The 23,421-nt window shown below is 41.5% G+C and overlaps 1 protein-coding gene across 3 annotated transcripts in view; it reads left to right on the top strand.

The window, feature by feature from the left end:
* PELI1 (pellino E3 ubiquitin protein ligase 1) overlaps positions 1-23,117 on the top strand; it is a 43,756-nt gene extending 20,639 nt beyond the window's left edge. For 2 of the 3 annotated variants that reach the window (XM_054290481.1, XM_054290477.1), the window contains exons 2-7: positions 14,573-14,714; positions 14,951-15,080; positions 16,586-16,687; positions 18,659-18,856; positions 18,968-19,156; positions 20,105-23,117. In XM_054290481.1, the coding sequence (XP_054146456.1) occupies positions 14,644-14,714; positions 14,951-15,080; positions 16,586-16,687; positions 18,659-18,856; positions 18,968-19,156; positions 20,105-20,671 (1,257 nt within the window). In that variant the 5' untranslated portion in view covers positions 14,573-14,643 and the 3' untranslated portion in view covers positions 20,672-23,117. Of the gene's footprint in view, positions 1-5,337; positions 5,496-14,572; positions 14,715-14,950; positions 15,081-16,585; positions 16,688-18,658; positions 18,857-18,967; positions 19,157-20,104 lie in introns of those variants that run through there. The other variant, XM_054290480.1, reaches the window with a different exon arrangement.
* The last annotated feature ends 304 nt before the right edge of the window (positions 23,118-23,421 follow it).

The following is a 23,421-nucleotide window of genomic DNA, read 5'->3' as shown; positions in this document are numbered from 1 at the left end:
TGCAAGTACAAAAATGATGTCTTGGAAATGAATTCAAATTTGGCCTCCCTTTTTGTATTTAGGGGAAACCATAATACCTGAAGCTCAGTGAATCTGTCTTCTGATGCTGAAAGTTTGCTGAACAACATCTAAAACAATTTTAAGGAAGTGCTTATGCATAGCTAAGATTAATTCAACCAGAAATGATCCTAGAGAACTTAAAAAGAAATCTTTTACAGTAGCTTTTGCCAGGTACCTCGGAAATTAAAGTTTACTGTCTTGGAAAGAAGCCTGGTGCAGCTGCATCTGTGTGGCTGTGACTTGGCAGATGACTTGCATCAGTTTGACCTTTCTGGAAACAAATGTGCTTTCTTCAGAATTAGGCTTTGCCTATCATTCTGGCAGTCTTGAATTTTTAGGAATTCAGCACATCTGATGCTTCAGGTGGTACTTGAAGCCAGGTGAAGAACCATCTGTCCTGGTTTCAGCTGGGATAGAGTTAATTTTCACAGCAGCTGGTACAGTGCTGTGCTTTGTGTTTAGGATGAGAATAGTTTTAATGCACTGATGTTTTGCTGAGCAGTGCTTGCTCTGAATCAAGGATTTACAGGGTTCTGTGTTCTGCCAGCCAGGTGCTGCACAAGAAGCTGGGAGGGAGCATGGCCAAGACAGGTGACCCAAACTGGCCAAAGGGTTTTCCATAGTGGACATCATGCCCAGTGTTATAAACTGGGAGAGTTGGCTGAGAGGGGCTGGCTGCTGCTCATGGATGATCTGTGCATCAGTCAGTGGGGTGGTGAGCAACTGTGCATCACTTTCTTGGGTTTCCTTTCTTTCTCTTTTATATCGTCTCCCTTTTCCTTAATATGTTTTTATTTTATTTCAAGGACTTATTTGTTGTTATTGCAATCTGAGTGTTTTACTTTTTTTTCCCTGACTCTCCTGCCTTTAACACCAGCCAGGTAAGGTGTGAGCAATCTGCATGGCACTTGGTGGCTGGGGTTGGTTAAACCACAACAATGCTTAAAGAGCAGCTTAATCCCCAAATATCTTACTTGGGCAACAGTTGCTGTGTTGAATTGCTCATTGGGACCCATTTCTCTTGTGGAGGACTTCCCTGCTGCAGTTGAGGAACAGGCTCACAGAGATGTAAGGGTGGAGCAGGACTTCATAAGAAATGCTCATTAGGTTTGTCTGATGGCCAAGTGTGACTCCTGTGATGGGAAATGCCTCTGTGCAGTGTGATGACTTGTTGCCACTCTATAACTAGGCTACTTCCATCACAAATTGCTCCACAGCTGCTTAAGGTTCACCATGGCTGGATGAGCAGTGTTTTAGAGCTGGCAAATCTGTTTGAAGGAGACTTTGTTGTGCCTTAAGAATTCAAGATTCTATTTAGATCTTTTACTCAGCTGTCCTGCAATTCTAATTAATCTCTCCTACCCCTTCCAGAAGTGGTCAGTGTAGAAGAGTTCATAAAGTACCATCTACCCTTCATGTCACAGAAACTTGAGATGCAGAAAAGGGTTATCTGGAGGCTGTAGCTATAACAATGGACCTTTGTTTTCTTGGCCCTTGTAAGAACTTTCTTACTGCTTGCTATAAGCCACCACACAGTAGTGCAGGGGATTAGGTCATTTCCTTCCCTTCTCCTCTTCCTGCAGATTATTTGATTAGCATTTCTATTGTATACTCTAAATAGCATGTTCTTGGCTTCAGGCTGGTCCCCCCCCTCTATAATCTCTTTAAAACACTGTAGTATGACTTTTTATTAGCAGCATGACATGGGAACTCCTTGCACAGAGATTACATGTGACGTAACACAATAAAAGATTAATGAGGCTGGTAAGTCAGTAATCTTCCCTTCTTTCTTCTTCCCTCATGCACCTGAGATTAGGCTTCTGGGAACCCCCTAACAGTGCTGATGCCTTAGAATACATGAAATATTTTTCTTATTTGGGTATCATTAGCTTTGGTCAGAATTCAGCCCCTGACTTCATGAGAAACTGAGTTCGGGTTGTGTATAGTGTATGTTCAACATTCAGCATTGAGTGTACAAATATACCTCCCCTGTGGGATCATTCCATGGCCTGGTCTTCCACCAGCTGTGTTGCTCCCTTTTCTCAGTGTTTCCTTTCCTTCAGTCTCTGCTTTAATATAGCCTATGTGCAGTAATTTCAAGCTCTTATGCTGCGTGGGGTTTTTAGTCCACTCCTTGCCTGTTTCATTGAATAAAATTATCAACAGGTTGTTTAGAATGTCAGTCTTGAAAGGCAGTAATATACTGATAAGGTTACCTCCAGCATGAAGGGTTTGCCATTCAGGTTTCTTGCCTGTCTGGACGCTAGAGGCCATGGTGTTGCCCATTGCCCCTGTGTGTAAGGCTGTTAAGCTCTTTTTAGCTGGAGCAGCTAGAAATGCATTTTCCTCTCCAGAGCTCATGGTGGATGTCATGTGAAATCACGTAATTGTATCAAACTGTACAGCATCTGTTTGTGAGTCAGATAGAAGAACATGACGATAGAGCTCTTTATTTCTTTCAACTTCAAAGAAGGAACCTCCCCTGCAGTTCAGCATCACTTCATAAAATTAGCAGTGATATCTTGGGCTACAGATTGCATTGTTTTAGTCTGGCATGGTATATGTACTCCAGGAGAAATCAGCTAGTTCGCCCACCGACTGCATGCTGGAGGCATTTCATTCCAGTCCTCAAGGCATGGTGTAGTTCTTGTGATTCTGTGAAAATCATTAAAGCCTCCTTACCGTAAAAGTGAGGGGCAGTGCTGACACAAGAACAGCTGAGTAGAGCATGGCTGTGAGTAAACACAGGCAGGGAGACAAAGTGGTTCAAACTCTGCTGGGTGAGACACAGAGGCAGCCACATAGAAGTGTGCCTAGGGGCAAAATAAACCCTCAAAAAACCTGGATTAGTATGGGGCATGATTAGCTATAAAAAGGACATTGTGTGGTGTTGCTTGATTGCTCGAGAGGGTCACTAATATGAAGGCAAGTAAGGATTGTTTTCTGCAGGAGGCTGGTTGGGGTGGTAGAAAGCAAATCCACCTGCAGCTGCTTCTTAGGTGGCTGCAGCATAAAGTTATCTACAAGCTTATTAGCCAGAATGCTGAACAGCTCTGCATCTGAAAAATAAAGAATGTCTGGGAATAAAGGAGTTCTAGAAGCAAATTAGTCTACAAGCTCTGCTTTTCAGGATGTTCTGAAACGGTACAACTCCAGTTTTACAACTTGTGTGAGAAAATTAATGCAGCTTAGAAGTGGTCATACAAATGTAACTAATCACTGTGGTTAAATACCTGAATACAGAGCACCTTTTGTACTCTTGGTGCCATATCTGTGTGTTAAGTGATACTAATGCAGTCCTGATGTGCTTTTCTTTTTTTTTTTTTCCCTTTTAAAACCAAATCACAAAAGCAACCCTTAGCCCTGATTAAAACAGCGTTCAAGCTGCCAACTTTGTATAGGCTGGGACAAAACAGTAAATACTTAAAAATGATGGGGGAGGTGGGGTGGTGTGACTCCTCCACCCCAGTAAAAATTGCCATTTTAAGGATCTACGCATTACCACTGAAAAAGCTGGGATTGTATGCCAGTGGCCTGATGCTGTTGATTTTTGGCAGGAAAGGGGAGTCCCTTAGAACCTAAATCTCAAGATCAGGCTTGATGAGTCTCTGGTGTTTCTGTTGAGATGGATGCAGAAGGCCCCTATCCCTTCATTTGCATTGGTATGATGGGATTACAGAATAAATACACAAACAGATAAGCAAAATTATTTGGGTTGAAATAGTTGGAGATTTGTGTGTGGTTTTGGTTTTTCCTTTAGCCCCTTGCCAGTTTAGTAATCTGATAGCTGTGATAATGACCATAGCATTTCAGAGCAGAGTTCAGTCCTGTGTTTTTTTGTGAGCCAGAAGGGTGGAAATGAGGGAACACCTGTACATCAGTGTTTCTCCAGGCACTTTCCAGTGTTCAGCAGCTGTGGTTCAAGCACTTCTGTGGAGCAAGTTGGTATCTTTGTACTTAATAATCTATGGTACGAGGGAAAAAAGCATCTTTGAGCCCATGTATAGTTTTATTATCCAGAATAAGCTATGACAAGGTATTCTACAGCTAAATTTTTGGGTAGGTGACAAGATCCTGTAACAGGACAGCTGTATTGTATTACTTAGGGAAAAGTTTGCTGTGGAGTACAGGTTGAGAAGAGAGAAAACACAGATGCATTCACCTTGTTCTCAGCCATAAAGCAGACTTCTGTGGAGCTGCAACTTATGTTGTGTTATGGCATTATGAACAGAAAAACTGTTTTGATGGTTCTTAGGTTTGAGTGTTACCCAGTGGCTATACTGTAAGGTGAATTGGGGAACAGGTCTGTTTAAAAAATAACAGAGCAGATAAACCAACTTTGAAACATTGACAGATCAGTCCATAAAATTGTGTTTAAAAGATTGAGGTCACAAGCCAAGGAGGGAGCAGCAGAAACAGGAGCAGCAAAAGTCGCATGTACAACATGGAGATGTGAAATGTCAGGCTCTATCTACATTGCTTGAGCCAGGGTAACCATCTACCCCTTCTTCACCCACTACAGCTGTGATATAAAACTTGATGTAAAGGTTAAGCTGCTGTGTCATACCATGATTGCAGCAGCCTCACAGCATTTGCATGATCAATTCCACGAGGTAACTTGGAAGCTGTGGTGACTTGATCACCACTTTATGGCTCAGACATTTAAATTATCCCACCCACTGGCTTGATGCAGTGATTTTGGTGTTGGTGGAATGTGAAATGAGCTCATAACCTGGTCTGGCACATGCAGATTTGCCTTTCTAAATGTGCATCCTACAGGACTGAGCTGTTTTAGAATCATTGGCTGTGGCAGTCCAGCACACACAGGTGGCATCTGCAGATGTGTCATGTGTCCAGTCCTACAGTATTAGTGAAAACAGAGATAGCAATGCCTGAACAGTTTCTGCTGGTACAATTCTCAGTGTATTAAGAAATTACTCTTTGTGTGGGAGGTGAGGAATGCTAGCTGGGCTAATAAATTATGGCTAAAAAAAAAAAAAAAAGGTATAGCATGCATGGGTACAGTTATGTAAGAGAAGGAAATAAATCAGTTTTTCTCTGAGAACCTCATCCGCAGAGCTGCCAGGCAATTGGGCTGCAGTATTGTTCTCAACACACCCTCTGCTTCCTCTTTTCCTTTTTGGGGCCAGGGATGGATGAATTGGTGGAGCAGGAGCAGGATGCTGGTTCTGCCTCCAGCCAATGCTGTGTGGTGCCGTGCTGTTTACCCAGCTTACGCAAGGCAGAGCCGGCCCCTCTTGAGGCAGGAGGTGCTTCCCACGGCTGAAGTAAAAGCACACAGAGCAGTCACTCAGTCTGGCAGTTGCTGGGGCTTTAAAGGAGTTGGTGGATTTCAGCTGATTTTAAACAAGATCGGAGGGTTGGGTTTTTTCTTCTCCACTGTGTAGGAATACTGCAAGGACACAAATATCCTGGTAAGTGCTCTGCATGCTGTCACTTTTCCCTTCTAATGTGGTATTGTTTCAGTCTCTCTTCTAAAAGTCTCCTCAGTTGCAGTGGTTTTCAGTGATGCAGTGGAAAGGAAATCTGAGGGCAAGCAGTGTGTCTGCAGGCTCCCCTTCCACCTCAAAGAGGCAGAGACATTCAAAGTGCACTGCATAGTAAGTGTTGTTTAATCATAAGAAATGTCAGTCACTTCTCATTTTTAGGGTGTAGAGCAAGGTGCCTTAAAACTGCCATTACCTAACAAAATTGTACCAAAGGCAATTTCTCATGGAGCTCTTGAATATTTCTGTTGTCTAAACCGAGAAAAAGGCTTTAATTGTAACTGTAGCTCCTATTTTTGTAAGATGATTTAGATGCTATGTGAAAAGGCTTTAGTGTAATACAAACAGCTATTTAGCAGATACTTTGGTACATGAGCTGCCTTATCAAGAAGTCAGAGGCTCATAAAAAGCAAAACTGTAATGTTTGGGCATGTAGAACAAGAAGTCATTGTGGTTTTTTGCAAGCCCAGGCTCCTCAGCCATATTTTCCTGTACAGGTGCATCAGACAGTAGATTTTTCTGGACTTGAAAAGCTCTATTGCTTTGTGTAAGAATAAGATGCCCCTGCTTTGGCCTAAACTTTTAGGAAGTTTTACTCTTGCAGCTGACTTTAAGTGAAAGTTGGAACTGCCTTTTTTTTTTCTTAAGGTAATACTGTAACTAGTCTCTGTAACTTTTTTTTTCTTAAGGTAATACTGTGTAATTAGTCTGAAGCAGTGGAGAAGGATAATGTTAAAGGTTTCCAACTGTAGAGTTCTCTGCAGCAGAACTATGCTTCTGTACTAGTATTGTGTGAAGTTTTTTTCTTTTCTGTTTGTATTTTTGCAAGGCACTCTCTGAAGATACAAACAGGTATGCTGTGGCTAATGAGCACCTGATGTTCTCCCAGCATGCCTCTATGTAGTATTATTTTATGGCTTTTTCGTACGGGTTACAGATTACAAATAAACTTCATTTGATAATCTGAATGAAATTAAAAGAAAATAAAAACTTTTTAGCCTAGTTTATGCTAACAGGCAAAGTGCAAGCTGCAAATGAATCTTGTGAAGCAGCTTGTGTGAGTAAGGTAGTTCTGGCAGGTGGTTCAGTGATGGAGCAGGGACGAGCTGTGGTGGGACCGAGGCTCCGCGCGTGGTCACCGCTGCACCTGAAAGGGGCAGGGGGGGCCAGGCTGCGTGTACATGGAGCAGCTTAACTGCTGGAGAACTTTCTCAGCTAATTAAGGATACAGATAATGTTGCAGTGACAGCTTTAAAATAGACACCTTGTGCTAAAAGACAAATGTTTTTGGCTTCCCACACGCAGTCTGAATTACATCATTTATAACCCGTAGGAGGTTATCGTGGTTTCCTCAGGGGAGGATCAGCTGTTACTTTTCATAACGGCAAAAAAATTCGGGACTATTTCTTTTTCCAAGGGAATATTTTCAGAATTGATTTTTGTCATTCTGTTGGAGTGGATCATTATTGATTACATAAAGCTTCCAGTTTTAATAGACTCAGCCACATTCTCATGTCATCAATGGTAGTTCAGAATAAGGGAACTGAAGTTAGCAGAGGTCTGACTGAAATCAGAACCCTGTGCTTAGATGGGTTTTTTCAGTCTTCTGAAGAAGAATGCTATTTTTGAGTACTATCATAAAGTACAGATTTTCATATAGGTGCCTATAATAGAAGTCCTATTCTAAAACACTTCCCTTGTTTATTGAGCAAGGTTGCTTGTCCTCAAGGCGCTGTTCCTGTCTTTCCTGAAATTGCTGAGAGCTTGTCAGACCTGCCTCTGTGGCTGGAACAGAACTTCAAGCAGAATGCTAGACACCAATTCAACCAGAGCTGCTGTTTCTTAGACTGGACAAAATTAGCTGTGGCCTTAGAGCAAAGCAGTAGATTTTCTCTTGTCTATCAAGTTAATGCCCCTTTCAGAGTGTCCACAGACAATGGGTTTTTGTGTGTGTATATGCTCTGACTCACATGACTTATTTCCAGGATGACCAGCCCACTAATGGCAGGTGTCCATGGTAAAAAGATGCTTTCATTCTGTTTGTGACAACAAAAAACTCCTCTATTGAGATTTTACAGATGTTCTCAATGCATAGTAATAGATAGCTGTTGCATTGGTTTGTGCTTGATGTCCTGTGCAGGATCAGCTGCTTGCTCATTTCAGAACTTGGCCTCATTGTCTTGTTTTTGATATCTTGTTTTTGTCTTGCTTTCATATCATAAGACACTTGTGTGTCTATAGTGGATGCCTAAGCTTATTCTGAGTTACAAAAGAAAAGGTGTACAGTATAGACTAAGGAAATAATAAGCCATACTAAAGCAAAAGGCTGGACTGATACTCCATGCTCCCAAGGCTTATTCTTGGGGATTTTGATGCTGAAAAACTCCCTTTTCTGGAAATAAGAAAATTTAATTTCCTTCCTAAAAAAGGTGGTGTGTGGCTATTGATCTAAAGTGATAGGCATTTAAATTGCACTAACAGATGCATCACTATAACTTTCCTGTGCATCTGTAGTGAAGGATGCAAGCTGTACACAGAATGTGGCTAATCTTAAAAGTGGAGTCTGAAACCTAATGATGGTAAAATTGCAGGTGTGTGTGGGAAGGAAACGTGAGCTTGTTTTTAATTGAAAACTGGGAGAAGTTAAAACTGGAAGATAAACACATGTTCTCTTTACCCAGTGATCACTTCAGCAAAAACTCTTTTAATACAAGCTTGCAAAACTATTTATAGGAAAAACAGTTAAAGGAGAATAACTTTCCAGTGGTGAACATTTCTTCACCCACCACGTAGAAGAAAGTGATTCTCAACCTTTGTCTCAGCTTTCAGAAACAGTGATGCAAGGACCTGATTCTTTGTTGCTTGTGCCAGTGCAGATCAGTAACATTATTGATATTTTCGTGAAACCTGGCAAGCTGGGCTTGGTGGGAACACATACTCAAACAAGCAGTCGGTCTGCTGGGAATTACTGTGGGATTTTGGGTTTGGGTGGGTTTGTTTGGTTTGTTTGGTTTTGGTAATTTTTTGTTGGTGCTTTTGCTTGCTTCTTTTTTTTTTTCCCCCCCTTCTCTCTGATTACCTATTGCCTCCTCCTTCCATGCTTGCAGATACCTTCATCTTGAGAGACTAGTATTCTGTACGGCTTGTTTGTGTCTCTCAGTGACTTAACTTTAGTGTTCTGGTTGTTTAAGTCTGGAAATCAAGATTTTTTTCCTTTGAAGTGGTGAGATGTAACCATAGAAGAGAATATGCAGTGCTGAAATACTCTATGTGTATTGAGAGGATTTCGGTTTCTGATCTTGCAGTCACAGGAGACTTGCCTAGTGGAAACTGGAGTGATAAAGAGCTTAAATGTGTAAGTGAATATTGGCAAACTTAGGTCCTACTTGTGTATTCTCAGGTATTGTCACACTATTCAATGTAAATTGTTTGTTTGCAGTAGGGGTTTTAAATCCAAATAAAGCTGTAGATGCTAACGTGTAAATCTTGAGGGATAAGGACAAAATCTTGTTTCATTGGTAATGGAGTTACTTACAATTTATGTCTAGCTGGTCAAAAGTGCACTTCAAGTGCATATTCCAGTTGCTTGATAGAATTGTGTGGACTTCTTAAAATTAATTGTATTCCTGGAATAATTTGGGTTGGAAGGTTATCTGGTTCAGTCCCTGGACTCAAAATGGGACTGGACTGCCTTTGATCAGGCTGTTCAGAGCCACATGCAGCTGATCCTCAAGGATGGAGATTGCACAGGCTTTGTGGGCTGAGGGTTTCTCCCTTCCATAACAGCTAATCAGGATTTTCTGTGTTGTAGCTGGTTTGTTGCCTCTTGTTCTGCCACTGCATCCCTGTCAAAAGGACTAGATTCCATTTTGTCCCCATTCCCTCTGCTTTAGCACAGAATTGCTCAGGGAAGAGCTGTATGTGAGAATTGTAAGGGTAGTCAGTGCAGAACTGCAAATAGTAAAAAAAATAAAAACATGAATAGATAAAATGTCTTGTGCTTTATTTCTAAAAGAAAAAAAAATCCAAACCTTAAAATATGTAGATATAGAATATAAATATAATATTATAAAAAGGGAGGGGGAAGTTCCCATTTTTTGCATCTGAATCAGCATATTTTTATTTTAATCTATTCGTTGACAGAGGACTTCTTTCTATACTGTGTAAGTGGTTTTCTATGCAGTATTTTAGAAAAGGGCCAGTCTGGCACTAGCTGCAGTTGCTAGCAGCCTATAATGCTGGCTCTGTGTTTAGAAAATGATGGTAATTTATTACAAAGAGACTTTTATTCCTGTATTTTTAGCTTTCAGCCGAGTGTTTAATGAATCTCTGCCTGGGCTCATTGAATTTATGTTCTCCCCTCCCCCGCCCCATTTTAACCATTAAGATGCTGCAATTCCAGAAGCTGTACTTGGTCTACAAAATAGCCAATTTAATTCACAGGGTGCTGTGCCTTAGTGCAAACAAAATCTGAAGACTTGCTGAAGCAACTAAAGGCTGGTTGTGAGTGAGTCTCATGACCAGGAAAGGCAGCTGAATGGCTGCAAATGACTGGTTAAGCTAGAGCTGATAGTTCCAAACCAACCAAAATTCATCTGTCTCTGCCCCCCATGGAAAATGATGTGCTCAAGGGAAGGGAGCTCTTAACCTCACCTACTCTGAAGTGTTGTCTGGGAGGGGATAGCCTGGGTGCAGGGACCAGTGTTTGCATCAGGCAGGAGAGACTACAGTGACTTTTCCTTCTACTGGAATGGAGTCAGAAATCTGTGCCTTGCTTTCTCAGCTGTAGCAGTCTTGGCCTTCTGTGGCTTTGGTGAGTACTAGAGAGCAGGAAGGCTTGTCAGGAACCAGACTTACATTACTCAAACAAATTTTAAATGCTTTTCTCAGTTCAGTTGTTGTCACTTTCCAGTCCTTCAAAACAGTTGCGTGTGATAGTATTGAGCATTGAACTTTCTGTTGCTCCCAGAGGAACCAGTGTTGACAATAAAAATATTACCTGTGCATGAGTTCTTCCTGTTCCAGTTTCCTATTTTTGACACTGAAGAATTTTGCCTGGCACCCATTGTGGTTTGGGGCTAACTGCAAAAAGTTGTGCTTGCCTTTAGCCATGCAAGTTGCTTTGCTCTCAGTCTTTTCGAGTCCATGGTGCAGGACTATGCAAAGATAAGCATTTTCAGGCTTTGGTCTCTTCTCTTTAGCAGAAGCAGAGATCTTGACACAAAATGTTTGCTGCTGCCAGTTCTGTGATTTTTTGGAAGAACATTGGGTGAGATGGAATCTTGTAATTGACATCTTATTCCTTATCAGTATTGAATGTTCTTGGATGAGTTTAGAAGAGTCTGTTGTTAAGAGCTTTCTCCAATGAAGCCTGTTCCCCTGATGTCTGGAAATGCTGCAACAAGAAGCAGCAAAAATGTAATTTGTGTGTATTTTGCTCAAACAGTTGATTCCTTAGCTGTATACTGGCCCTTCAGAGCCAATTTGTCCTTTTAATTAGCCTTTCCTAACTTTTTGAAGAAAAGTAGTACTCTAGAAATAAAAACTGGTTAGGTTACACTACAAGAGAAGGCCCATTATATATTTTGGTTGATCCTTTTCTTCTACTCAACAGTTTTCCTTCAAGTAAGTTCTTCACTCAGCTTTAAATGATTCATAAGCCTGCACTATTTCAGATGTTATCCCATGGCAGATTAGACTCATCTCCAGTGGGACAGCACTTGAGTTTTATTCACAGACGTGAAATTTCCCTTGGACTGGTCTTCAGGACCTCACTGGAAAGATATAATTGGGCTTTGTTATTTCTGGGGACAAAAATATTTTCCCTTTGGGTGCAGTGCACTGGGCCAATCACACTGGATGAGAAGTAGTGTGTATGTTGGACTGATTATTTTTTTAGGAATACTGAATCTTGTATGTACTTTGAGTTGAAGTAATCTGGGGGTGTAGTAGTTGTGAAATTTATGTGGAGTTCATAAAGGTTCTGAGATGTATTTGAAAAAAAATTAAGTTCAAACATTTCAGCCAGACTTTTGAAAGGGAATGAGCAGGCTGTGTTATTAATGATGGCTCTAGATTTCTAACACTCAAACCTTCCTTTAGTAAGAAGTGGATTTCCATCACGTGCAAAGTAAACTTGAATGGATTTCTTTAAATGTAAAGCAAAAGAAAATGTTTTAAGGAGGAGCTGAGCAATAGATGTGGGACATCTTTCCTTGTACTGAGAATTTCTGTATAACTCCTTGTATTGCTGAAGTCTGTCCCTGGGAACTGCTGCCCCCTTTTATTGTTTCTGCACAGTTCTCTGGTCACTTGTGCAGGTAACACAGAGTCTCCTTGAACTGTTCACATGTTATTTTCCTGAGGCTTTGAAGTTTACTCAGACATGTAGTTTTTTTTTAGTTTTCCATTAAAATTATTCCCTTGGATGAACAGAAAAAGAGGAGAAGCTGTACCAAACCTGTTCTTATACTAATGGCTTAAGTTATTTTAATGTTTGCCTTCCCAGTTTCTCTAAGTGAAAGAATTAGCTCTTTAACACTGTAATGTGGGGTTGTACTATTTAAATCTTTGGTTATTGTGGCATGATGTTTCTTAGTTCTATGCTGGTTCCTTATAGGCACTGCTGTAGTTTCATGGCAGTATTTCTTGTGAGTTTTTAAATGTGAAGGCAGAGGACAAGTGTTGGCCAAGATGAAATTAGTTGCATGTGAAGAAGACTGAGTTGCAGGGGGGAGGCTGTTCAGGAGATCAATATACAAGTAGTAAATAGGTTAATCATGTGGGGAGGAGATGAGAAGATGAGATCTCTCAGAAGACACCTGTACAAGCAAGTATAATGCAAGAAGATCTTAAAATAAAACAAGAAATGCTGAAGTTGATTGTAAAAATACTTCATAGAAAATACATTTTTATATACAGATAAATCATGAAGAAAGTAGAAATACTTCAGAAGGGAAATGTGTCTGAGGAACTGAGCACTATTAAGCACTAGGATCTGTGTGGTTCGATATCAATGTCAGCAAAGCAGCCCTGAGGTGTGTTCACAGGCACATGGTTTGAGTGTGGCGCTTTGCTCCAAAGTGGGGTGTGATGCCAGGAGGTAAGGAGGGCCCTGAAAGACATGAAAATTGTGAACACAGTTAATGTTGTGGGGCTCTCTTTATCAAAGGGGGCAATCTCCACTTCAATGTGTTGTGTTGTGACATCATTTAAGGTCACATTTTCATGGGATAAGTTTGCTTTAATGTCTTCATTTTAGAATTCTAAAGGCCAAACCTACAACAGTGAGTAACCTCACAATCCCTGGGGAGTTACTGCTGCGCTTGGGTCAGCAATCCAGAAGGGCTTTGAGCAAACTCTATTCCTTGACTCTCTCAGTCAACAGTGAGCAGTGCCAGTGCCACTGTTCCTGTGGGACAGAGGGAGACTGCTGGAGCAGCAAAATGCACTTTCAGCACCAGCTGAGTGATGGGTACCCTGAGGCATGAGCAGGACAGCTGCTGAGTGAAAGTGCTCGCTGCTTCCCAGGCAGCAGAGAGAGCTTGGTGTCACTGTTCTGGAGATGGGACACAGACACTTCACAGCAGTGCTGAGCAAATCAGGTTTGTGCAATGCACTCGTCTCCCAGTGGGTCAGGGTGCTGTTGTGGTTATATTGTGTGTGCTAGCCACAAAGACGGGCTGCAGTTAACTTGTTTCAAGCACTGTGAAATCTCCTACACTGTGAGCTGATTGCAGATGGCAATCAACGTATGCATGCTGAATAGGAACTTGTAGATTTGAGAAAACATGTTGAAAGCCAAGCTTCTCTGTGAAGGAGCAAAGACTGGGAGAGATAAGGTCAGTAAAGGGATCTTTGCATCAGCTGCTGAACAATTGTGAACAGGCTGTCAAGCGCTGCCACATCTTTGTCTCTGTTCTTGCGACATAACATGGGGATAGATAATATCTGCATGATGACATCTTTTCTGCTAATAGCCATGGTCTAGTCAAGGTAGAAGAAAGTGGAGATACAGCACTGTAGTTGTGATCAAAGTTGATGACAGGATTTAAAAAGTGCTGTGTGGGTCAAAAAGTGCATTTGCACAGAAGGCAGAATGTCACCATCAGTGTTAAAAAATATTAGCAGCTCTTTGAGTTGGTATGAAAACTCACCTGGAAGGACCAAGGGAATGTTCCTATTTCTGTTAAAGAAAGCCTCAAACAGGCTCTCATCAGCTTTATTCTTTATCAAGCAAGTGCTCTGCTTGGTAGGCTGTCTCTAGAGGAAGGTCAGAGATGAGCTGCATAGGTCGAAAGTGTCTGGAAATGCTACTAATGAGAAGCTGTAAAAAATACAATATGAACTGTTCCTCAAAGCAGAAGTCTGAGTAAAAAATGCACTTCAGGACTGTTTCCATTAGGAGTTACATGGAATTCCCTCAGGAAACCTCCTTCAAACAGATGTTTATATCACTTCTGGCTCTGGCCAAACATGAGCAATCACAATACATATCATTAACTTTTATGGCAGGCTTTTTATCAAATTGTCATACAACTTCCTTCCATCTGCAAATGCAGAAACTTCTTAGAAAGCTCTGAATTAGACACTTCACATGAAAACTTTTGCTCATGGGTTGGTCTTGCTTTGTGGGTTTGTATTTTTTTCTTTAATGCTTATCTGGCTCTATTTCTCAACAGCTTAACGAAATATAATAAATGAAGCTATGTATCATTTATTCTAAAAACTGACATGGAGGAAAACAAGTGTGGATGTCTTAAGGCCATAGTGGAATTTTCTAAAAATTTTCTAAATGCATTTTTTTTTGTGATCTTGCAATTCTTCAAGGCAATTCAGCCTTAATTCATGTGGTTTTATATATGTGTTTTTAAAAATTATTTCAGGCAAAGTCAAGACATGGAAAACACATAATATTGTACCTACAGTATCATATTAGTGTGCAAGTGTGTGTTATTGGAGTAGAATATTTTCTCTTACACTTAATTTTGGTTTTATTTTAACAGGAAATAATGAAAAAAGTGTGCCACAACTCTTGATCAGCGACCTGAAGTTTGAGAAGTCTTTAGCTAAGCTCATGTTTTCTCCTGATCAAGAAAATCATCCATCCAAAGCACCAGTCAAATATGGTGAATTGATCGTACTGGGGTAAGTGTGTAAGAGTCTGAGGGTTTTCTATGCTGTAGTCCTGTGGACATGTTTCAGTACTGTATTAATCAGTTCTTGGATTTAAATGTGATTAATTGAAAATCTGCAATTAGTAACACTATACTAATTGAGAATACTTGGTGCTTAGATTGAAAGTTCTTGTGGGTCCGTATGTCATGAGAAACTAAGCAATACAGGAATGATGGACTTTGTTCTTTTTCTGTGCTTTTTGGCAGGTACAATGGGTCTCTCCCAAATGGAGATAGAGGGAGAAGGAAAAGTAGGTTTGCTTTATTTAAAAGGCCCAAGGCAAATGGGGTGAAACCCAGCACTGTGCACATTGCCTGTACCCCTCAAGCAGCAAAGGTAACTCCATTTCTCCCCTCATGTCTGTCTGATTTCTCCTTGTGCCATATAAAGAGCTGTTAGGAAATGGTTTAAACAGCATAAATATCTGGCTGTGAAAAGAATGGTTTGTTTATCCAAAGTTTTTTAGTACCTGTCAGCATTAGCAAGAAACAATTCAGCAAAGAAGATGCAGTACATAGTCCTTGCTATAGCCAGGAAAAAAAAATTAGTTTTGAAACATGAATGTTCTGGGCACAGGCTAGTCAGCTGTTCTTGACTTTGTGGTTTTGTACTCACTCTGCTTTAGGACTAACTTTGCTTCACATGAAGCTGACTTTTAAATGATCCTTGCCAAAGCTCCACATGCACTTGGCGCTCCATCCAGTGGGTAGGAGTTCCCCAGGGGTCAGCACAGGTGGGTTTTGCAGGGTGTGTTTCATAGGGCTTGTAATCAGAGTTTCCTCTAAGAAGCAGAAAAGGAAGGGCTTAGGCCCTGAAGTTGAACTGTATTTCAACAGTGTATGCCAAAACTAATACATCATACCTAAGGTATTACCATGAAATATTGTGGCTGTTCAAGTGTGTGTGCAATAATGGAGCATTTCTACTAAACAATGGAATTTGAGGATGCTTAGTGGTTGTTTAGAAACTGCCAGTGACAAGATCAGGCCTTTAAACAAACGCAGTAGTGTTAAGTGCTTGACTCCCAGAATACCTTGACACTTAAGGTATTGACCTTGAATTCAGGGAATGGTATAAAGTATTCTGAATTCAGAAGCATTTTTTCTACCAAAATTCTTGTAGTAGAACTACATTCATAGTAGATCTATGAAAAGAACATTTATTTTTGTAAATTCTTTATGGTCTGGTAGGTGCTGTTTGGCAGCACTTTTAGAAGTGTTGGTTAGTTCCCTAGTAGGTAATTGCAGAAAGAACATCTAGACTAAACAAGTGAAACCTTTGCTACAACTTCTGCAACCTATGTTGAGTTTCTCCATTTTGCCCTATTTACCACCACTTTTTTGTCTATGCATCTTAAATCAGTCATTACTGATCTTAGTATTAACTCAAATCCTGGTTTTAGAATGAATTCCTGAGTGAAGTCCTTGCTTTGCTGTTGGCCAAATTCTCTCTGAGATGGCCATGAAGGTGTTACATTAAGTTTTAGCCTTTGCATTTGGTTGGTTTGTCCTTTTGTGTTCAGGCCAGTGTTGCTTTAACACAAAACATGACTAATAATATGCCCTGGTTATGTTTATTTAGTTGCAGCATGTGGTGAAGAGACTAGTTTGGTCTGTTGCTGAATCAATCCTGCAGCTTTTTTATAGTGGCCAAGACTGGGTTTTGTGAAGTTTAACTTTAGGTGTGTCATTAGCAACCGTCTGCCCTAATTTCTTAATTAGTAGAAGAGGCTGATGTTATATATATATATATGTGTGTGTGTGTGTGTATTGTCTGCTTTGCTGCTCTATTCTGTAGAATTACTGTGCACTGGTTCAGTAACATTTGGCATTTTTCCACAGGCAATAAGTAATAAGGACCAACACAGCATATCTTACACTTTGTCTCGGGCCCAGACTGTAGTAGTTGAATATACTCATGACAGCAACACAGATATGTTCCAGGTACGTGAAGTAAATGTGTGTGTTCTCATTTTTGGTAGTTTCAAACAAGGCATCCTCTCAGCAGGATTTTTCTCTCAGACCCAGAAAAGTTTGTGTGTCAGTTTCTGCACTCACCATTCAGAGCAATTTAATTCAGTTCATTCCCAAGGCCATCCTGTGAACAAGGCTCTGTGTCTGTGCATCTGTTTTTTAAAAGACTTGGGCAAAGGTGAAAGCTGGGGGATTTTGTGACTAATGCACAAGATTATGGTTTTGCCTTTGCTGGCCTGCAAGTCACATAATCTGTTTCCTAGTCCCTCCTTGCAAAATGAAGAATAAAGGGCACCTTTCTCTTCAAGAACTTAGAACTTTGCTTCTGGCATTTACAAAGGGATTTGGGATCAGCCAGTTGGAGACAGGGTAGAAGAAATGCAATGTGGAAACACAGGAAAGCTTTTGGCACAACTAATATGAAAAATACTCTGAACTTTTTTAAGCAAACCCAGAAATGTCTAAAGTACTGGGAGATGTGAAGAGAGGAGCCTTCAGTGCTGATGCTGGCAGTTCAGAACAACTTTGCTGCAGTTCCTGTGTGTATGAGAAGGGGCCACAAACACATCTGCAGCTGTGGTGTGCCCTCATATCTTTTAATTGTTTCCTGTTTTTCTCAAACGGAAGGGGTTTGTTTTGGGGTTCTTTTTAATGTGGGCTTTGTTCTCTCTGATTCCCAGACTGTGATCTTGTGTAGTTTCTTTCCCCCTCATTGTTGCCACTAGTTTACAGCAAGGAGTTTTGCTGTCACAGCATTTAGCTGTGACGCCACTGCAGGATCTAAGGAGGTGGGAGGTGTTGGGAAGTGGTGGAGGAAGCTGCTTTGCAACTGCAAATACAACAAGAGCAAAAGGACTGTAATGAAATCACTGCAGCATAAGCTATTGTTTGTGTGAGTGTTCTCTCTTCAGGCATGCTCTGGCATGTGTGCTGCTCTGAAATTGCCCCTGGCACTCCCTGTGTAGTCATGGGTTATCCTGCCTAGGAAGCAGTAGAAAAATAGATTCTGACAAAGCAGTTTTAGTCTCATGAAAGCACTCCAGCCCTCAACAAAAAGCACCTCAAGCTTTTGGGTCTCTTGCTCAGCAGTCAATCAGTCTTAATATAATCACCTATTTTCAAAGAGCCTGAGAGCTCTGGAAATGAGTGAGTAGTAGTGTGTAAGAGGTGGATGGATGTTTGGGAAAGGGTTATTGCTTTTCCTCTTTGCAAGGAAAAGCACAAGATGAGTTGACTGGAAAAGCAGGGATACCTATGCAGTTCCAGCAAACTCAGTTGTATGTGACTGCAAGACTCACAGTCCCCTGCAGCCAGAAAAGGAGATGCAGCTACCAGCAAAACCTGATTGTAGTCAGATGTTCCATTCTTGTGTTCTGAGTGTGTAAATGTAGCCCCTGTCCGCCACAACCACCTGGTGCCTGGTCTTTGACAAAAGGTTTGCTCCTTCTCAGTGCCCACCAGAGCTGAAGAGACAGCTCACATAATCTGATTTTCATACATCTATACCTTGACTTAGTCTGGCACTGTTCAGAGTGTTCTGGGCATGCAAAGTGACTGCATGTCACTGTTCTTCCCTCTAACTGCTGTTCCCTGGCTCTTCTGGTGCTCCTGCAGCTGGTCTGCCTGACCTGAGTGTAACCTCTGTGATAAAAAGGCCTTCAATGGGAAATAATCTCAGAACTGACTTAATAGCATCATTTTATTTCTCCTTCCTTCATTTGGCTGTACCCAGCTTTCAGAATAACTTTGATCATTTGGAGGCAGAAAAATTCATCAATTCAGATGCAGCTTTATAAACCTAAATTGGTAGACTGGTGGACAGGAATGCTTTAAACTGTAATGTAATGATTTTTGTATCATTGCTTTTACTTTCTTTGAATTTGAATAGTCCTAGACCCAAAGACAAACTTCTGACCAGTTTTTTTTTCAATGCTTTTCCAGATTGGTCGGTCAACAGAGAGCCCTATAGACTTTGTAGTAACAGATACAGTTCCTGGGAGTCAGAGTAATTCAGATACACAGTCTGTGCAGAGCACAATATCAAGGTTTGCCTGCAGAATCATATGTGAACGTAACCCTCCATTTACAGCAAGAATATATGCTGCAGGATTTGACTCCTCAAAAAACATTTTTCTTGGGGTAAGAGAATTCTTTCTTTTTTCCACTGAAAGTTCATTGCACATTTATTTTTTAAAAATAATTCATAACTCCAGCCAAATCAAAGGTGCTCATTGATGTGATTTCTTTTAGGAGAAAGCTGCAAAGTGGAAGACATCAGATGGGCAAATGGATGGACTAACAACAAATGGAGTTCTTGTTATGCATCCTCGTAATGGATTCACAGAAGACTCCAAGCCAGGGGTGTGGAGAGAGATTTCTGTGTGTGGGAATGTCTTCAGCCTCCGTGAAACCAGATCAGCTCAACAGAGGGGGAAAATGGTGAGAGGAGTGACCAGTGTTTTATGCAACCTGTTTAAAATGGTGCAGCCATTAGGAGTATAGTTTGGGCATAGAGCTGGAATCTGCTGGAATTCCATGTAGTTGTCACCCCTGCAATTAGTTACACTGCCTCTTATATGTTTGTCTGGGTGCACAGAGGTGTCTTGATCAACATGAACAACTGAGTTTATCTGCAAACTAGTACTTAATTGCACATGTAGGCTGCTCTCCTAAACTGAGTTTCCAGTCTACTCTGTATTTCTGCAAGCTCTCCTGCACATTCTACAAGTATTTTCCTGATTCTCCCCTGTTAGTTTATGCTTTTGCCACTTTTCCTTTTTAAAAGAATGATGAAAATAGAAATAATTTTATTGGATTCATTTCCACGTTAGCATTCTGAGTTTTCCCTCTTCTTTTGTTTGCAAAGCATTGGTGATATTTCCAGGAGATATTTGGGTTCAGTATGGCTTGGGATGTTTCAGCAAAAAGAAATGCTACATTGAACATTTTAAAGAGTGTGTTTAGCTAGGAGTGCTGATGGGAGGAGAGGAAAGCCATGTGTAAAGGGGTGTTTTAAGAGAAGTCTAAAATATGATGGAGGACTAAACAGTCTTGTGGTACTCCTTGAGGCATTTCAAGTAACATAGTTGAGAGTGCTATAGGGATGGAATACAGAGTTGTTGAGATGGGAGAGGAGCTTTCCTTGACTCAGTGTGGTCTCTTTTAATGCACACTTTAATCTCTTAAGATGTTAGGGTGGGGTTTTTCCAAAAAAAGGAGGGCAGAGAGAAGCTGATACTGGGCTCTCTATGGGTGTCTTGGGGACACAGTCAGAACCTGCTTGAAACTTTGATGGGTCTTCCAGGCAGATTAGTGTTGTGGAAGTGCACATTGTTACTCTTCAGAGCCCCTGAGGTGACGGCCGTCCGTGTCTGTGTCCCTGTCCAGGTTGAGAACGAGACGAACCAGCTGCAGGACGGCTCCCTGATCGACCTGTGCGGGGCGACGCTGCTGTGGCGCACGGCCGAGGGGCTGGCGCGCACGCCCACCGTCAAGCACCTGGAGGCTCTGAGGCAGGAGATCAACGCGGCCAGGCCCCAGTGCCCCGTGGGCTTCAACACCCTGGCCTTCCCCAGCATGAAGAGAAAAGATGTTGTAGACGAGAAGCAGCCGTGGGTGTACCTGAACTGCGGCCACGTGCACGGCTACCACAACTGGGGGAACAAAGAGGAGAGGGACGGCAAGGACCGCGAGTGCCCCATGTGCCGCTCCGTCGGCCCCTACGTGCCGCTGTGGCTCGGCTGCGAGGCGGGGTTTTACGTGGATGCCGGACCTCCCACTCACGCGTTCAGCCCCTGTGGACACGTGTGCTCAGAAAAGACAACTGCATATTGGTCCCAAATTCCTCTTCCTCACGGTACTCACACTTTTCACGCGGCCTGTCCCTTCTGCGCGCATCAGCTGGCTGGTGAGCAGGGTTACATCAGGCTCATTTTCCAAGGGCCTCTTGACTAACACAGGTGTTCCCGAGGACTGCAGTAAACTGATAAGCTAAGCGATTCTCATTTTTAAACCGACTGTTTTTCGTATTCTCTGGGCTTTGCTGGTTTGCATTAAGATGAAGAATTTTTTGGTTTTTTTGTTACAACAGCTAAATCCCTCTTTATTGTGAAAAGTCTGGAAATAGAAGAAATGGGGGGAGAATGGGGAGACCTCTTGCTTTTTTTGGTTAATAACTACTTCTGAAGAGGTGAAGGAAATGTTGTAGAGTGAACTTCAATGCCTTCAGTGTAATGGTTTTTGAATCACATGCCCACAGTGTTTGAAAGGTGTTTCATTCTTTTTGTATATGGAGGGTAAATAGTTCAAAGAACATTGGTTTACAGCTTGGATGCGAACATTGTAAAATATAACATGTATATTAACTCTTTTCTATTTATCTTTATTATTGAAAATATTTAGAATGTTTAGAGAGTAGTATGGTCATAGTGTGTTACATCCAGCAATTGGATGTGTAGAGTAGTTCTGGATGGAGAAGAACGTGGGATGAAAATGGTAGAAAAATCTTTTAATCTAAAATACTGAGTTCTTAGAATAGTTAAAATGCTTTTTAAACAAAGCTAATGCAAATTATGATGGCATAAAGTTGTGCTTTAACCGTGTTGAAAGGTAGCTAAGAAGGACTCCTTAAAATGTCTTTTTGGTAGGACTGTACTTAAGATCTGGTTATGAGGAGAATATTTACCAGACTCTTCGAATATGCAACTTAGTCTAGATTAAGGATTTTTTTCTCCCTTCACGCTAACACTTCTCTTTATTTAGCATTAGTGACATTTGTGAGGGTTTTTCCAATGTTAAACATGAACAGATCAGAAAGATGAGGCTTGTTCTGTTCCTTGCTGTTTGGGGGTGGGCACAGGGGAGAGGTGGATGCACCTGGGCATGTGTGTGGGGAGCAGTTTGTGACTTGGCCACAGTCCCAGCCTGAGAGGGGTTTGTCAGCTGGATGCTCAGCAGCCTTCCACCTGCTGACTGGTGGGGAGGCCTCAGGCCTGGCCTTTGCCCCTCTGCCAGGTGCAGATGTTCATCTGGGCCACAGGTGGGACAGAGGTGGAGCCTGGTAGTCAGGGGAGGAGTCCCTGCATCCTTGGGCAGCTGGGCACAGCTGGCAGTCTGTTGGGAGAGCTGGGCTGGGCTCAGACCCTCACTGGGAGATGCTGCTGTGGGCTCTGCTTTCTCTGGTCTCTGCTCTCCTCTTCTCCCCCTCCTTCCCCTCTGGATCCACCAGAAAAGACCAGTGTACTACATGCAGCTCTGCTGCCAGCCCACTGTGCTTCATGGCAGCCTGACCTTTTTAGCATTGATTTGAGCTTTTTTGGCCAGCTTCGTACATTTTTTTCAAATATGTACTGTATAATTGACAGTAAGAAAATTTCTGTACTTTATAGCAAAGCTTTTGTTTTTCTTTGAAGCTCTTCTAAAATTTTCTTTGTTTAAAGAGACCTGTGTTGCTTAGATGTCATGAATTACTTACTTTGACTGTCAATTATTTCTCCATTTTTAAAAAGAAATTATATATATTGTTTGGTTCACTCAGGAAATGCATGTGTCAGGAAACCTGTACTATAAGTTCAGTTAGCTGTCATGTACAAGTAACTGCTGTTACTCCCTTTCCATAGAAATATAACTGATTTTGACATTTTCCAGATTATATGCATTAAGTCATGAAACTTATGCAGCAAGAAATCCCTGTATTGTAGTTGTTCTAATCATCTTATTCAAACTATAGTATACTGTAGTTTTAATTTTTATTTGCAAATTAATTTATTTAAACTACGTGAGTAAACACTTTTCAAAACCAGAAATTCTGGGATTGTGGCTTTGTTTTCAAGAGATGGGAAAGGGCTGGAGATGGCCCTTCTGTTGTCACCTCAGGTGTCCCTCTGTTCTGCACATATGGATTAAGAGCACAGAGAAGCAGCAGCTGTAAAGACTTTGGATGTTTTCCCTGGTAATGGCTTTGAATGGCTCCTTTCAGATGTGTCCTCTCAATGTGTTTTATATTTAACTCTGTGTTAAAGGTGAGATTGCTGTTTAAATGACACACTTAAATGAGTAAGTTACAGATACTGAAATGTAAGCAAAAACTGAACTAAATTTTAAAATGACAAAGAGCTCTTGATTGTGTCTTCCACAAAGTCTAATTGACATTTCTCTGGTCCTGATCTTGTTGACTACAGGAACATGAAAAACCAGAAAAGAACATGATGAAAGCTACAAAGCAGTATGAGTAACACAGAGCTGAACTGTGAGCACAGATGGAGCACAGGATGGTAGGAGGAATATGGGAAGTGCTCTTGGAGGCCCAGCTGGAGGCAGAGCCAGGGGTGCACTTGGGTACAGGCACACCTAACTGCAGAGGGGAAGAGGAGGGGCTCATGCCCCACATGCAGCCCTTGTTAAAGCCCTACCCCATTATGGTTACACTGTACTTCTCTACCCCACTCCTCACCCCCTGCAAAAAAAAAACCATCCCAGACAAAGGTATCTGAGCAGAACTGGCTGTGTCTCTGGGAAGTGTTAGGCTAAGGTCACTCTTCAGTCTGCCCCACTTTCTGCCTGGTTTGTACTTTTCTTCACCCAAGTTGGACTTGTTTAATCCCATTTTTAGAAGGGTGGAACAGGGACATTCAAACACTTGAGACAGGGAAATCCCACTGTCAAAGGCAGAATAGCAATGGTTGAGTAGTTTGAAGAGCAAGTTC

The sequence above is a fragment of the Melozone crissalis genome, unplaced genomic scaffold (assembly GCF_028551555.1).
Source record: "Melozone crissalis strain CALT ecotype California unplaced genomic scaffold, PUWL_Pcris_2 ptg000081l_1, whole genome shotgun sequence".
Lineage (NCBI taxonomy): Eukaryota > Metazoa > Chordata > Aves > Passeriformes > Passerellidae > Melozone > Melozone crissalis.
Note: the sequence above shows the minus strand (reverse complement) of the source record. Positions and strands in the feature narration are given on the sequence as shown.